This window comes from Caretta caretta, chromosome 4 (genome assembly GCF_965140235.1).
Source record: "Caretta caretta isolate rCarCar2 chromosome 4, rCarCar1.hap1, whole genome shotgun sequence".
Lineage (NCBI taxonomy): Eukaryota > Metazoa > Chordata > Testudines > Cheloniidae > Caretta > Caretta caretta.
In genome coordinates, this window is record NC_134209.1 from 80417700 (window position 1) to 80434807 (window position 17108).

The 17108-nt window shown below is 37.1% G+C and overlaps 1 protein-coding gene across 9 annotated transcripts in view; it reads right to left on the minus strand.

Annotated features, from left to right (window-relative positions):
- NEK1 (NIMA related kinase 1) overlaps positions 1–17108 on the minus strand; it is a 144859-nt gene that overhangs the window by 51263 nt on the left and 76488 nt on the right. For 8 of the 9 annotated variants that reach the window (XM_048847672.2, XM_048847673.2, XM_075127796.1 and 5 more), the window contains 6 exons: positions 15602–15685; positions 13591–13668; positions 11982–12077; positions 10126–10299; positions 5647–5712; positions 5332–5554 (listed from right to left, as the gene is read on the minus strand). In XM_048847672.2, the coding sequence (XP_048703629.2) occupies positions 5332–5554; positions 5647–5712; positions 10126–10299; positions 11982–12077; positions 13591–13668; positions 15602–15685 (721 nt within the window). The remainder of the gene's footprint in view (positions 1–5331; positions 5555–5646; positions 5713–10125; positions 10300–11981; positions 12078–13590; positions 13669–15601; positions 15686–17108) is intronic. The other variant, XM_048847677.2, reaches the window with a different exon arrangement.

Here is a 17108-nt window from a genome sequence, read left to right on the forward strand (position 1 = left end):
AGCCCTCAAAACTCTCCAAAAATATATATATTTGAAAATAATTCTGAGAAATGCACCCAACAGAATAAAGAAAACTAGATAAACTCAGTTTAAATTTTTAAAAATTCCTTTGAAAGGTTCTGCTGCAAAGGGAGACTTTGAGCTTCCCATTTTATGCATGCTTAAAAGCAGAGGGTTTTGCAACATCCTTCCTGAACAGCAGTCCTGCATTTTAGTTTAGAGCCAAAAGATCAGTTGCTAGGGAGAAGGGGAACTCCCACTTTTTAAGACTATCAGACGTGGAGAAGACAAAATTTAAGAGTATTAAGCTTGAACAACAATGTCAAGAATTCTATCAAGCTTAAACTGAGAAAGGGTCCAACATAAACTAAAATAAAAGTAATAAATCTAAATTGAAAAATCTCTTCCATTATATCTTCTAGTACTTTTGAGATGGCATACACCCATCAGAAGAAATAATGGTTACTAATCCTTCGTAACTATTGTTCTTCAAGATGTGTTGCTCATGTCCACTCCATGCTAGGTATGTGTGTGCCGCGTGCACAGTTGCCAGAGATTTTCCCTTAGTGTTATCCCTCAGACTGGCTCTAGTACCCCCTGAACCCGTGCACATATGCACCGGTATAAGGAGCACCGCCGGCTCTGCACCATCTCAGTTCCTTCTCGCTGATAACTCCGACAGAGGGATAGGAGGGTGGGTCATGGAATGGGTAAGAGCAACACATCTCGAAGAACAACAGTTACGAAAGATAAGTAACTGTTTCTTCTCCTTTGAGTGCTTGCTCATGTCCATTCCATGATAGGTGACTCAAGCAGTACCCCTTGGAGGTCGGCTCGGAGTTTATGGATGTGCTCACTGCAACACCACTCTTCCAAACCTGGCATCATCACGGGCCTGCTGGGTGATGGTGTAGTGGGATGCAAAGGTATGGACCGACAACCATATTGTAGCTCTGCAGACATCATGGACTGGTACATGTGACAGGAATGCTGCTGATGAAGCCTAAGCTCTTGTGGAATGAGCAGTCACGATGGCTGGAGGCGGAGCCTTCGCCTGCTTGTAACAAGCCCAGATACAGGCGGATATCCAGGACAAGATTCTTTTGGATGACATCAGCAGCCCTCTCATCCTTTCTGCTACTGCTATAAAGAGTTGTGTAGATTTGCAGAAGTGCTTAGTCCTCTCGACATAGAAGACTAGGGCCTGCTAAATGTCTAGTGTATGGAACCAGTGCTCCTCGGTGGTCTTGTGAGGTTTCAGAAAGATGACCGGAAGAAAAATGTCCTGGTTGTTGTGGAATTGGACACCACCTTTGCTAGGAAGGCCGGATGGGGGAGCAGCTGGACCTTGTCCTTGAAGACCACCACATAAAGGGGTTCTGACAACAGGGCTTTGATTTCAGAGACCTTCTGGCTGAGGTGATCGCCACAAGGAAGGCAACCTTCCAAGAGAGAAGCAGTATGGAACAAGATGCTAACAGCTCAAAGTGAGGTCCCGTGAGCTTTAACAGGACCAGGTTTAAGTCCCATTGTGGAAATCAGTTCATGAACCTGAGGGTATAGTCTTTCCAGGCCCTTGAGAAACCTGACTGTCATCTCATGGGAGAACACTGATCAGCCCTGCACTGGAGGGTGGAAGGCAGAAATGATTGTCAAGTGAACCTTACTAGATGAGAGAGCCAGACCTTGATGTTTTAGGTGGAGCAGATAGTCCAAGACAGACTGCAGAGAAGACTGGGATGGAGAAAGATTCCATTTGGAGGCCCAACAAGTAGCCAAGTAGGTGGCCCTCGTGGCAGGCTTTCTGCTACCCAGCAAGACTCGTTGTAACCCTGTTCAAAGCAGGCCTGCTCTTCAGGTTTCAGCCACGAAGCAACCATGCTGTCAGGTGCAGGGAGGTGAGGTTCGGGTGAAGCTGTTTCTTATGCTTCTTCTTTGGCACCACGGATGGAGAATGGTGCCAGGAGGAGCACGGAACCAATGGAGCGCTTCACCCAGAAGCTGAACTGCTTGGCGGCGATTCGGAGCAGCTCAGCTCTGAGGCCGGTTTGAAGGCTGCCTCCATGAGGAAGGCCTTCAGACAAATGTTTCTATCTTTTTGAAAGCGTGTTTGAAGCACATGCATATCTGGCACTTCTCTTTAACATGAGTTTTCCTGAGGCACTTTAGACAGCTAGAGTGTGGGTCACTCACAGGCATGGGCTTGCTGGAGCCAGTACACAGCTTGAAGTCTGGGGACTGGGACATGCCCAGCCCTAGGGGCGAAAGTCCCTCAACGACAGGGACCACTATCCATACTAACAGTAGTAAGAACTATCTACAATAACTATATAATATATGACAAAAGTCCAAACCACTGAGAAGGAAGCCTTGCCAGAGCAGGAAGGATCACTCCAAGCAACCATCATGGGCGGTAAAAAGGAACTGAGCGGGGGCAGAGCCCCTTATACTGGTGCATGTGCGTGCAGCTCCAAGGAGTGCTAGAGCCAGTCCTACAGATAGCACTAAGGGAAAAAATGTCCAGCAACTCTGCACGCAGTGCACGCGCACACGCCTAGCATGGAATGGGTATGAGAAAACACTCAAAGAAGAATGATAGTTTACTTCTGTGGAGACTGATACTCTGGGCTAGAATTTTAGCTGGTCCAAAGAGGTGGAACTAAAAAGGTAACAAAGAGGCCATAGTGATCAGTATATAAATGGTTTTATAAAAATGATCACAGATTAGAGTCAAATGATATAAACTAAAATCTATAATGAGGAAACATTGAGTAAAGTCAAAACATGCTATAGAAACAGGGCCAATATGATATTAAAGTGAAAATAAGTGCCTGTACATGAGACCACCAGATGATCAGTTTTAATGGAATGAAATTGGGTTTTTTGGGTGTATTTGGTAGCTTATTTGAGAAGGAACAACGGGAGGAAATATACTTCACCATCATATACTGGGACCCAGGAATTTGCCATTACACTGTTCTCCTGATCCTGAAAGATATTCTAAACACACTGAAGAAGGAAGCCAGATGACATCACCAGCTTCACTGGGTTAAATACTAAACAACTGAACATCTGGGATACAAACTGAAGGTTTCTGCTAATATATGCCTCACCCCCCTCCAAAAACAAAAATGTGATCAAGGAGACAAATTAAAAATAATGCTTTAGCCAGATACGTAAAAAAGCAAGAGTTTTGCCTGAAAATTTTCCAGCAGCTGAAATGCAAGTGAAAAAGACAGTAACTGTATCTCTGTCGTATCTTTGATATTGTTTCTTTCCTTCTGTAATTTTTTTGTCTTGTCCTCAAAAGAAACCGGTTCAGATCTCAGCAACGTGGACATTTTAATGGTGAGGTTTTGTTTCACTTTTTAAATTTTAAATGCCTTAACTGCTTTACCTTCTTATGTGTGATTAATAAATGTGTAAAAAGATTCTTGTAGTGATAATCTGCAATGGGAGTTAGTCAGCATAACTTTATACAAACACTCAAGCTCAGTTAACTATTTGTTCTAGCAGTAGAACTTAACCCCTTTGAGGCCAGCTCAGTAAAACTAGTTAATCCCTTGACTCGTACATCAATTCTTAACCAAAATAGAACACAGTAGGGATGTTAATTGTGTGAGTTAACTGCGATTAATCAAACAAAATTAACCACGATTAATCACTGTTAAACAATAGAATACTAATTGAAATTTATTAAATATTTTTGGATGTTTTTCTACATTTTCCAATATATTGATTTCTATTACAACCACAGAACACAAAAAGTGTACAGTGCTCACTTTATATTATTTTTAATTACTAATATTTGCACTGTAAAAATGATAAAAGAAATAGTATGAGGTGAATTGAAAAATACAAGTACTGTAGTGCAATCTCTTTACCATAAAAGTGTAACTTACAAATGTAGATTATTTTTATTTTTTTAAACATAACTGCACTCAAAAACAAAACAATGGAAAACTTTAAAGCCTACAAGTCCATGCGGTCCTACTTCTTGTTCAGTCAATAGCTAAGACAAACAAATTTGTTTACATATACGGGAGATATTGCTGCCTGCTTCTTGTTTACAACATCACCAGAAAATGAGAACAGGTGCTCGCATGGCACTGTTGTAGCTGGCGTCGCAAGATATTTACCTGCCAGATGCACTAAAGATTCATATGCCTGTTCATGCTTCAGCCATTGTTCCAGAGGACATGCTTCCATGCTGATGACACTCATTTAAAAAAAAATAATGCATTAATTAAATTTGTGAATGAACTCCTTGGGGGAGAATTGTATACATCTCCTGTTCTGTTTTACTCGCATTCTGCCATATATTTCATGTTATAGCAGTCTCAGATGATGACCCAGCGTATGTTTTTTCTACACAGATTTAGACAAAATGCAAAGAAGGTACCAATCTGAGATGTCTAAAAATAGCTACAGCACTTGACCCAAGGTTTAAGAATCTGAAGTGCCATCCAAAATTTGAGAGGGACAAGGTGTGGAGCATGCTTTCAGAAGCCTTAAAAGAGCAACACTCTGATGCAGAAACTACAAAACCTGAACCACCAAAAAAGAAAATCAACCTTCTGCTGGTGGCATCTGACTCAGATGATGAAAATGAACATGCATCAGTCTGCTCTGGATTGTTAGCGAGCAGAACCCAGCATTTGGCACGTAAATATCTTGCAACACCAGCTACAACAGTGCCATGTGAACGCCTGTTCTCACTTTCAGGTGACATTGTAAACAAGAAGCAGGCAGCATTATCTCTTGCAAATCCTAACCCAACTTGTTTGTCTGAGCGATTGGCTGAGCGAGAAGTAGACTTATAGGCTCGAAAGTTTTACATTGTTTTATTTTTGAAGGAACGTTTTTTGTACATAATTCTACATTTGTAAGTTCAACTTTCATGATAAAGAGATTGCACTACTGAACTTGTATTAGGTGAATTGAAAAATACTATTTATTCTCTTTTTTACAGTGCAAATGTTTGTAATCAAAAATAAATATAAAGCGAGCACTGTGTACTTTATACTGTGTTGTAATTGAAATCAATATATTTTAAAAAGTAGAAAACATCCAAAAATATTTAAATAAATGGTATTCTATTGTTGTTTAACAGCACAATTAATTGTGCGATTTAAATCACTTGACAGCCCTAGAACATAGTCATCTTGAAGTCTTTGAAGACTTGGACCGAGAGGCAGAGTAACCATTTAGATAGTGAAAGGGTTAAGATTAGGAGAATTGATCTAGTGAATTGATACCATACACAACAGATTGGCACCTAGGTATCAGTGATGGAAACGCTCAGGTAGGCAAAGCAGAAAGCTTGCTTACTCTCTGTCCCCAAAAATGATTCCTCCATAGTTAGCTGTGCAAGAGGAACCACCAACTCAGCTGCTGCCACCTCCCATTTCTTGCGATCTACTTGAAGTGGATATTCTTCTTTACTCTCTTCAGCCATAGCTGCCTCACAGGTGTCTTTAGGCTCCTTTATTCCTTTTACATCGTCCTGTGTTTTAAGATTTTGATTCAATCTTCTTAGTATTTCTCTTTTATTCTGAAAAAGGGCAAAAGTATACCAGTTAAATTATTCTAAATTCTGAAGAGAAAGGAACAGGAAAAATCAAAACCAAATATAATTTGACTTACTTGCACAGCAAGATCTGCCTTCTTCGTTTCTTCTGTGGTTTCCTGGGTAGCAGTTGTATTTTCATCCTGTAGATCCAGGAAGCATGAAATTCAATGCAAGAATGCAAGCCAGAAAAATATCTTTAGAATATTTATAATCTGTACTAGGTGAAGGAAGAAGAAAATCTTTCTAAAAATCTCTCCATTGATAACTATTCACTCTTTTCATTTTTGTACAATACTTTTATTATGTAGCTTCACTCAGAGAATTTCTAGGACCAATTTTGTCTTTGAAACATTCAGTACCTGGAAGTTAAAAGTTAAAAAGCTAAGAGTCTGCATAAGCAGACAGTAAAAAGAAGGATCAGAACATAAACCAGGGGAGATAAAGTAGGGCATTATCTATGAACACTCACATTTATGCCTGACATTAAGACTGAGTAACTCTTGAAAGAACAGAAAATGGGCAAGGAAAGAGTTAAGATACGCCTACACAAAAAGGAAAAGGGAAGGGAAGACATAAAATCTTCATTACAAATAAAAATTGAGTGGCTAGAGTGGTTGGATTTAAGTAGGGAGAAGAATGAGAGAAACATCATCTTCTCAATATTTGAGCACAAAGTAATCAGTAGTATCAAAAGTAGTCATCCAGATCGAGGAGGAGGAGAAAAAAATGGATCCACAATTTTTTCAAAAAAGTATAAATGCTATTATGTTGGCAACTATGTAACACCAGTTTATGGTGGCCCCTTATTTATGGCTACATTGAGATTTTTATCAAGTATTTTTGAACTTTTATGTCACACAGAAACATATAGGAGCTTAAACATTTGAAAGGTTTTGGCATTAGAAACATTACACACTAATTTCAATCTATGAAATCAAAATTTTTTAGAATAAACTGAAAGGCAAGTGATAACATCAAAGTTCAGCTTATGGCAACTAGGAAGAAGAAAATTACACAGCTTTCTAAAGGGGAAAAAAGAGTGGGTGGAAAAAGGCGACTGCTATTGGGTAGAATCAGCGACCAATGAATGTTGAAGAGAGACGAATGAATGGTACTGTGTACCACTAAGGAGTATGGTTTGCTAGAATACAGAAAATCCTGGAATGTAAGTGAGATATGTGATAATAAGGTTCTATATAAACTCAGGAAGCTTATTTTTCAGAATTCAGAGTACTGATTTCACTAAATGATTGTTTCTTGCTATCGTAAATGTGACAACTATTCATTAATATTGCAAGTGAGTGATAAGCATTACCAAACATCACTGCATGAATTTATCTGACTTAACATGTTTAAAAGTTGAGAGACGTGGAAGGAAATAAGCAACTGAATGATGTAATGAAAACAGAATTCTTGGAAGGTAAAATGTAAGTCCTGCCAACAGTTACTAAGCAACAAGAGAAAAGATTTAGGGTTATCACAAAAAAATTGGATATTAAATTAGGGTGTTTTTTGGGAGGATATTTTTGAGGATCAAATGTGCCACTGAATAAAATTATCTATTGACGTGGAAGAGCAAATCATTGTCAAGTTTGATGAGACCGTTTTTTAAGCTACTACAATGACTGAAATATAGGCACAATAATAATTTAAATTAGGACTGTCAATTAATCGCATTTAACTCACACTATTAACAAAAAATGAACTGACATTAAAAAATTAATTGCGCACTGTTGAATAGAATACCAATTGAAATTTATTAAATATTTTTTATGTTTTTCTACATTTTCAAATATATCTATTTCAATTACAACACAGAATACGAAGTGTACAATGCTCACTTTATATTATTTTTTTATCACAAATATTTGCACTGTAAAATTATAAAAGAAATAGTATTTTTCAATTCACCTCATATAAGTACTGTAGAGCAATCTCTTTATCATAAAAGTACAACTTACATAGGTAGGGATTTTGTTACATAACTGCACTCAAAAAAAAAAACCAAGTAAAACTTTAGCGCCAAGTAAAACTTTAGCACCTACAAGTCCACGCAGTCCTACTTCTTGTTCAGCCAATCGCTAAGAGAAACAAGTTGGTTTACACTTACAGGAGATAATGCTGCGCACGTCTTAATTATGTCACCTGAAAGTGAAAACAGACATTTGCATGGCACTGTTGTAGCTGCCGTCGAAAGATATTTACATGCCAGATGCGCTAAAGATTCATATGCCTCTTCATTCTTCAACCATCGTTCCAGAGGACATGCTTCCATGCTGATGATGATCATTAAAAAAAATAATGCGTTAATTAAATTTGTGACTGAAATCCTTGGGGGAGAACTGTACGTCTCTTACTCTGTTTTACCCGCATTCTGCCATGTATTTCATGTTATAGCAGTCTCAGATGATGACCCAGCACATGTTGTTCATTTTAAGAACACTTTCACTGCAAATTTGACAAAATGCAAAGAAGATATTAATGTGAAATCTCTAAAAACAGCTACACTACTCGACCCAGGATTTAAGAATCTGAAGTGCCTTCCAAAATCTGAGAGGGATGAGGTGTGGAACATGCTTTCAGAAGTCTTAGAACAGCCATACACTGATGTGGAAGCTACAGAACCCGAACCACCAAAAAAGAAAAATCAACCTTTTGATTTTGATGTTGGTGGCATCGGACTCAGATGATGAAAACGAATATGCATTGGTCTGTGCTGCTTTGGATGATTATCTAGTGGAATCCGTCATCAGCATAGACGCATGTAATGGTGGTTGAAGCATGAAGGGACACATGAATCTTTAGCACATCTGGCATGTAAATATCTTGTGACACTGGCTACAACAGTGCCATGCAAACACCTGTTCTTACTGTTCTTACTTTCAGGTGACATTGTAAACAAGAAGCAGGCAGCAGTATCTCCTTTAAAATAATAAAAACTTGTTTCTCTTAGTGATTGGCTGAACAAAAGTACGACTGAGTGGACTTGTAGGCTCTGAAATTTTACACTGTTTTGTTTTTGAGTGCAGGCATTTAACAAAAAACCCCCCTGCATTTGTAAGTTGCACTTTCATGATAAAGAGATTGCACAACAGTACTTGTATGAGGTGAACTGAAAAATACTATTTCTTTTGTTTATCATTTTTACAGTGCAAATATTTGTAATAAAAATAAAAATAAAGTGAGCACTGTACTTTGTATTCTGTGTTGTAATTGAAATCAAAATATTTGAAAACGTAGAAAACATCCACAAATATTTAAATAAATGGCATTCTACTGCTTAGCAGTGCAATTAATTTTTTTAATCTCACGATTAATCGCAATTAATATTTTTTAATCGCTTGTCAGCCCTAATTTAAATATTTCTTCCAGACCTTCCACCAGCAACTCAATCTGAGCTTCATTTTAGGAAGTATGTCTGTTCATCTTCAACACCTAAATATGGCAGAGATCCATATCACTGAACAGACTATAAAAACAACTGCAAGTCAGAGACTTGGAACTTGCTAAAAAAGTTACAGTTTTTAATGTAGCACAAAGTGAACAATTTAAAGAAATATAAACAACTGAGTTTAAATTTGTTTAGATGAGTAGACCCAAGAAAGCTCTATAACTAGATGTTTCAAGTGAAAAAAAGGAAAAAAAAAATCAAAGGAAGATTTAAAAGAATCAACAATGACATTAATGCAAGACGGATGGCTGAATATAGGAGGAGACATGATGAGAACTATCCATATTGAGGAAAAATGTATTCTTACATATTTCCATTGATTGTATGACTGAAAAAAAATCCTGTAAGATAATTGTGTCCCAATCATTAAAGATACTATCCAAAGCCCCCATTCTACAAACACACACGTCCATAATTTTGCTCCTGCATTAGTCCACTGAAATTAAATGGGACGCTCGCAATAATAAAGTTAAACTCATATATAAGTGTTAGCAGGATCAAGGCCCCGAAATAAAGAAAAAAAAAGCAAGAAGAAACTCTTTGCTATTGTCTCAGACAACAAAAATAATAGTGACAACAGTTACAATCTTCTCAAACTTCTCACATAGTAAGCTAATTTAAAACTCTGAGAAAGGAGTAACACAAAACAGTCATAAGTTCAAAAATTGTTTTGCAACTACCTTGTCTGTGGGCGGGAGGAGGGGGAAAGAACTGAAGCTCCAGCTTCCCAATGACCTCCCTGGAAGTTTCCAGACTGTGGGCAAAATCCTGGCCTCATTGGACTTCAATATGTATTAGCTCAAGTGGTGATATTCTGGATTTTTAGTGTTTGCATTGATAGTAAATGAAGTTGACCAATCTAAATTATAAATTGATGATCTCTGTGGAGGTTAACTTGATAGATCTGTAATTTATACCAATACTAATTTCATCAATTTCTAAGGTATTCAGTTCTCATTTAAAAACACATAGTGTTCTTAAACTAAGTTTATAAAATCCGAACAGTCTTGGATAAATATATCTTCTAAAATCTTGTGCCAGTTCAGCAGTTTTTTTTCATTTTTTATTTTTTGGTTCATTTTAGATTTTAGCAGATACCTACCACACCCACTTCCTTCAAAGCTGAAGTCATAGAGATAAGTGGTGTACTGGGCTTCAATGGAAGTTGTGGTTTGGCAGGAGGTCCTCCAGGTTCTTGTTGCCCAGGGACAGGATTAACCCCAGCTGCTGACACATTAAAAGGCACCATAGGATTCTTTACCCCTTTTGCTGTCAACTGTGTTTATAAAAAAAAAAAGCTATTCTATTTTAACATGAACCAACAAAAATAACACAAAGTTATCAATGTACCATGAATCTACTTAAATCTAAAGTGAGATAGTCTTTTTCTGTCATAGGATTAAGTGAAACTGGCAATCTCTTTGAACTGTCAAGTGTTATTACATTTATGTCCTCAAAAACAAAATTAAGTGGTAAATATCTTCGCTCTGTAAAGACAGGTGTTAAATATTTTGTAGATTCTTAATTTATTATGAAAGACCAACACTTTACACTAAAGACTCAACTCATGTAAAATAAAGCAGCAATATAGTAGAGAGGCACTCTCTAAACTTAGCAAAACCCAAAAAGAAAGGGGTATTAGAATGGAGAAATAAAAAGGTTCTGCATGTAAGCGCTAACAGGGGGTAATAATTTAAAAAAAAAAAGGTTAAACAATTAGAAATATGGGAAATTAGCCAGATTGATGTGAAGACCGCTAGATTTCAGCGCCCAAAGAGTTACCATAGTAAAGGCATGATAAACTGCTGATCTAAAGTTTGATGGTAGAACCCCTTGAAAAGAAAGTAGTTTCAGAATATAGACATGCCTCAGTTGCATCTGAAGTACTCACAGGTAGGTTTTTTTAAAATTACATGATTTAATTTGACAGGACATCTTTAAAAACAGTTTATGAGAACTATTTTTAGAAGACCCTGTATATGCCCATGAAATATTAAAAAGACTTGTTGTAGGGGGTGGGTGGGAAATCACGCCACAAGGCTGAAAGCTTCTCCACTTACTGCTGGGGAACAACAAGACAGTAAATATTATTTGTATTTTTCTTCCTTGAATTTTTGCCCAAAATAAATTTTTTTTTTTGCTTGAGTATTTTAAAAAGGAGTAGAGTTCGTGGGCGTTAGATTTTATGAAAACCTGTTTTTAGCATTTTCAGGTAAATTTCATTATTTAATTTAGTTTTAAATTCACAACAGCACTGCCACCAAGTGAAAGATTGAAAATAGCACTATAGCCTGTCAAATGTTGAAAACAAGTATAAATTATAACATTAATTCTTGCCACTGTTGCAGTTCATTGCATCAATAGAAACCAGTTAAAATTCATTATAAATCACCATTTGTTCATTCATGAAAGATTTTCTGAGTTGAGCACAGCTTGTCAACAAGCTCCTATGTACTATGAAAAGGGACAAATAGTTCACACATCATTTCATGCTGCCTAAAAAGATCACCAACTGTACTCTTTCACTATTTCCTACTTACAAGCATCAAAACATTCTTCTTTTATGCTGCTATTTTACCAATCTGATTTTTCACTCCAAAGTTTTTATGACTAAAAGAACAGTTATGCGGATTTCAACAACACATGAACAACAGTAAATATTTCAACATGATCCTAATGATTTTTTTTTTTTTAAAGTTCAGTGTACTTTTCAAACTTAAGCCAAGATTTTCATACCTGGTGCCTGAAGTTAAGATCATAAATAAGAGTGCCCTCAGAGAGAGACACCTCAGTTTTAGCAGCCAAAACTACAGTTACAGAGATCTGAAAATCTTAACATTTTCTTCATATGACTAAAATATAAGGCCAACACTGTACTCTTTGGCTGAGAGACCAAGTCTGGCGAGTGGTCAAGCCAAACAAAACCAACTGTGTGTAAGAAAGCTCTTTTTTTCTTACATGTTCTTCCCAAGCTTTCTTCTCCCTTTCATATGCCTCCTTCCTCTTTCGCTCTAGTTGCTCTTTCAGAACTGCAGCTCGCGCGTTTGCTTGAGCCTACAAATAAGAAAAAAAATAGGCTTCAACCCAATGTCATAAACAGTAGTTCTCCAACTTCTTCATTCTGCAGACCACTTCAGATGAAACATCCCAGATCCTCAGGTTCTTCAATTGTCAACATGTGACACTTTGCATGTCAAATACGAGAACTAATGTCATACTCAGAAAACACCCAATAATACAAAATAGTTCCACACAGAATTTACTTAATGTAGTTCACCAACTTTTAAGTCTTTTCACAACAATCCATCCTGCCCCAAATAAAGTTTTTAAAAGAAGATTCTAATGTCAAAATGTCCTTGTACACTTTTTATACAAACAAAATGGAAATAAAAACCTTGAACTAAAGCAGCATTAAGATGAAATTTTCAATACAGAAGTTCAAGGTCATGGTTTCTACAGAAACCATGAACATTAAATGAAACATTTTGCATTTCTGTATATAATACATATACAGAAAAGACCAAAATTAGTTACTTTAATCATAATATTACAGTCAAATTTGTTTTCACATTGCCCATTTTCCCCATCAACTTTAAAGGACACATACTTGGTATTAGTGTGATGTAGACAGTTATTGTTACAAGAGACCATGGAGCAGAATTCAGACTAAAAGCTCTGAACTCTGTAGACCTCCTGTGGAACAGAAAGCTAAAAACTTTGCTAGAGAAATATAATTTTGAAATTAAGCCATGAAGCTTTATTCACAACTGTATTTGTTTACACTATGGCCTGAAGACCAGGCCTGAACACAAAGCATGCAAGAGCATCTGGAAAGTCTTTTCTTGCCAGTGTTTAATTAACTCAACACTGTTAATTTTTGGGGGATATGTCAAATATGAGAAACGACAGATTATTCATGGTGCACTCAGTCTTCCTCCAGCATTTCCATCATGCCCACACCAAACTGTCTTCAGAACCAAGCCTAACAGTGAGAAAAGCTTCACTCAAAATGTAGCTTGCTTTTTTTTTTTTTTTTTTAAATGAACATGTCATAGTGTAAGTGACCAAAAATAAACTTTAGTATTGAAGTAACATGTCAACTTAATAGTTTTGTTACTGCAATACAATTCAAAGTATTTATAATTCTATCTTTCAAAAAAGTGTAAACAAACCTATGTGTTGGAAGAAATAAGTTAAATTAGTTCAAACTCAGACTAAAAACTTACTTTTACATGTCCACCAGACTTCTCCACAGCAACCTGAAGCTAAATGAAGAATGGTGCACAGTGCATACTTCTAGAGAATGTATGTTTTGCTACAGAAAAATACAACTCCTCTTCATATATACAGAGGGTGTCATTAAAACACAGATTCACGCATTACAGTATTTAATGTTTACAATGAGAAATACCAAATATTTAGTAATGTAGTGTAGCTACTGCAAATAACAAATATACAATTTTAAAACTGTACAACTGTATTCCTAGTCTACTGCCTGATTCAATGCAGATAGAAGAATATTAAGTGGATTTTAAAGAATTTACTCTAAACCTCTTTTTTCAATTACCTTTAGTGCTTCAATTTTTTTGCGTCTCAATTCTGCTTCTTCACTTGCTTCTTGTCCATCAGAACCATCAGCTTCATTCTACGAAGTAAAAGTTCTTAAAAGTGAGCAAGTCATAGTTAGCTCACAGTTTACAGATCTGAAGGCCAGAAGGGAACACAGATCAGCTTGTCTAATTCCCTGCATAACACAGGCCATAAAATTTCACTCAGTAATTCCTGCATCAAGGTCAGTAACCTGTGGTTTAACTGGAACACATCTTTTATGAACAAATCCAGTCTTTAAATTGAAAGTTTGAAATTTTTACAAACCAACAGAAAACAATTATTTTAAAAGTATACCACATTTAAAATACCTTTAATCCAGTTAGTGTAAATACATACAAGAATTGTTTCTATTAAGAGCAATAACCACATTAACACAATATTAAGGTTGCAAGGCTTAGCACTCACAAAATCAGAAAGTTAAGCATGAATGCCCAACTTTAACCCTGCCTGTATACATGACAAAGCCATCTCTAATTCTGCCATCACATATTATTAGACTGTATTTAACATAAAAGTATTTATGAAAAAGGCAGCAGATGGGGCAAGGTCTGAGATACTGTATGCCCTTTGCCTAAGTACAACAAGCACCAGAGTGCCCACTATTAAATGGCACACAAGCATTACAGGAGAGGCAGACATTAAACCTCAGGAATTTAGCTCCTAACATCATAGCTGAAGTCTTGGTAACAGGGGTGGGCTCCAGGCCTACTAACTAGGAGAAAAACTCTATGCGCCACTGGGCGACTAAAAGACTAGCTAACTAATAGAGAACTAAATACTACTAGAGTGGCAGAAAAGTATGAATACACTATGAGAATTCTGTTTCAGTGATACAGAGAATAAGAAGGAACTGAGGCCTCCTTTGCCCTTTATGCCTTAGGAGGAAAAAGAGGCATGAGGAAATCCAGGGTGCAGCTGTGGCCCCAAAACACTCCTGGTCAAAAGAATCAGATCTCATATGCGTGAGGCACAAGCACACCAGAAGTAGAAGCCATATGAACAATTACTTGAAGAAGCCATGTTAGCATAAGTGAAGACAGTATTCTAATGTATACACACAAGGGATCAGAGTTCAGATTGAGCATTCAATCTTAACTTTTAAATTTTTTGACTTGAGTGCTAAACTGTACAACCTTAACACAGCATTGGCAGGTTCTTTCACATCGCATTTCTAAGGAGTTTTAAAAGTTCCAAGTATTTTTAAAGGAAAGAGTCCCCAGTTCTAATAGGCAACAAGCAACAAATGTAAATAGTGCTTTATCAACATAATTGGTAAGCTTCATACTTGTAGCTTTAACATTCACTAGTTAGTAAAAGATTGATTAGAAAAATCAAACATTTTCATACCTACATAAATATACAACCTTAAGAGCAGTTTAAAAATTCTTCAGATGTAATCTGCCCCTCTTGGCCCTGGGGATTCCCCCAGGTTCCTTGGTTGTAACCCTGTATCATGGCAGTTTTTTGGCCATTTAAACTGATCCAAAGTCAATTTCCATTTTAAACCTGTTGATGGCATTTCAATGCCTTAGACTGGATTAAATAACAAAATACATAAATTAAGGATACAGCAAGAAGGCAAAGCCAGACTAGAATGAAAAGTAAGTACTAGTACTCAAAGAGCACCTCAGCTGTATTGTTTCAAACTTCAGCAGTTTTTTGTACAATCTTCTTTAAAAGATTATGGTTCCAGGGTTGTTTTTTTCTTTCCATTTCTTTTCAAGAATAAAAAAGTTTCACATACTTACTCCACAAGGGCTATATGGAGCTGCTCATACTTAATGAAAAAAGATTCACCTTTAGATAAAGCCTCAACATGGAAAATGTCAGCCTAAAAGATGTACATTTAAAAAAAAGGGGGGGGGGGAGTGGGGAGAATTACATCTGCATAAAAAGATCTCATGAGCAATATTCTAGAGCCTTTCACTACTAGCTCCTCAAAGCCTTTAGAGTTATTTTCGTCCAACCTTTTCTCCACGAAGTTTAGCTTTAATCTGCTGGCGTTCATTGAAGTTTTGAAGTCGGATCTGTCTTAATCTTGCCAAATATTCCTATACGAAAAAGGAAGTAAAGTTTCAAATAAAAGGCAACAATGAGTTTTGCATTTTGTATCTAAATTCATATGGTTCCACAAAAAGGTCAAACAAAGGAAAAACTACTGCTAAATTAACATTTATTAATTTCTAAAAGAAATTCAGCTGATTTCTTCTCTAATGAAATGAATGAAAACCATAACTAGTGTTCCACAATATTAAACTTGATAAGCTTACGGTTATTAAGATTGCTAAGATCTGGGGAACTAGGAGTAGTTGTATTTATTACAAAAAGAATGGAGGTGGCTTTGGGATTTTGTTTTTGTCTGGGGTGTTTGTGTTTATTTAAAAAGAAAAGAAATGATTTTTTTTTTTAAAGACGACTGATGTAGACAGCTATTACTAAGAATATTGAGCAACAAACTCTAGGACTATATGCATTAATGTTTCCCGATGTGTTGAAAGAAGAGTAAATATGGCAGGCGACCAGCTTGACTTAACAGTGAAATCCTTGCTGATCTTAAACACAAAAAAGAAGCTTACAAGAAGTGGAAGACTGGACAAATGACCAGGGAAGAGGATAAAAATATTGCTTGGGCATGCAGGAGTGAAATCAGGGAAGGCCAAATCACACCTGGAATTGCAGCTAGCAAGAGATGTTAAGAGTAACAAGAAGGGTTTCTTCAGGTATGTTAGCAACAAGAAGAAAATCAAGGAAAGCGTGGGCCCCTTACTGAATGAGGGAGGCAACCTAGTGACAGAGGATGTGGAAAAAGCTAATGTACTCAATGCTTTTTTTGCCTCTGTCTTCACGAACAAGGTCAGCTTCCAGACTACTGCACTGGGCAGCACAGCATGGGGAGGAGGGGACCAGCGCTCTGTGGAGAAAGAAGTGGCTTGGGACTATTTAGAAAAGCTGGACGAGCACAAGTCCACGGGGCTGGATGCGCTGCATCCGAGAGTGCTAAAGGAGCTGGCGGATGCGACTGCAAAACTATTGGCCATTATCTTTGAAAACTCATGGCGATCAGGGGGAAGTCCCGGACGACTGGAAAAAGGCTAATGTAGTACCCATCTTTAAAAAAGGGAAGGAGGATGATCCTGGGAACTACAGGCCAGTCAGCCTCACCTCAGTCCATGGAAAAATCATAGAGCAGGTCCTCAAGGAATCAATTCTGAAGCATTTAGACGAGAGGAAAATGATCAGGAACAGTCAGCATGGATTCACCGAGGGCAAGTCATGCCTGACTAACCTAACTGCCTTCTATGATGATATAACTGGCTCTGTGGATGAGGGGAAAGCAGTGGACTTGTTATTCCTTAACTTTAGCAAAGCTTTTGATACGGTCTCCCACAGCATTCTTCACAGCAAGTTAAAGAAGTATGGGCTGGATGAATGGACGAAAAGGTGGATAGAAAGCTGGCTAGATTGTTAGGCTCA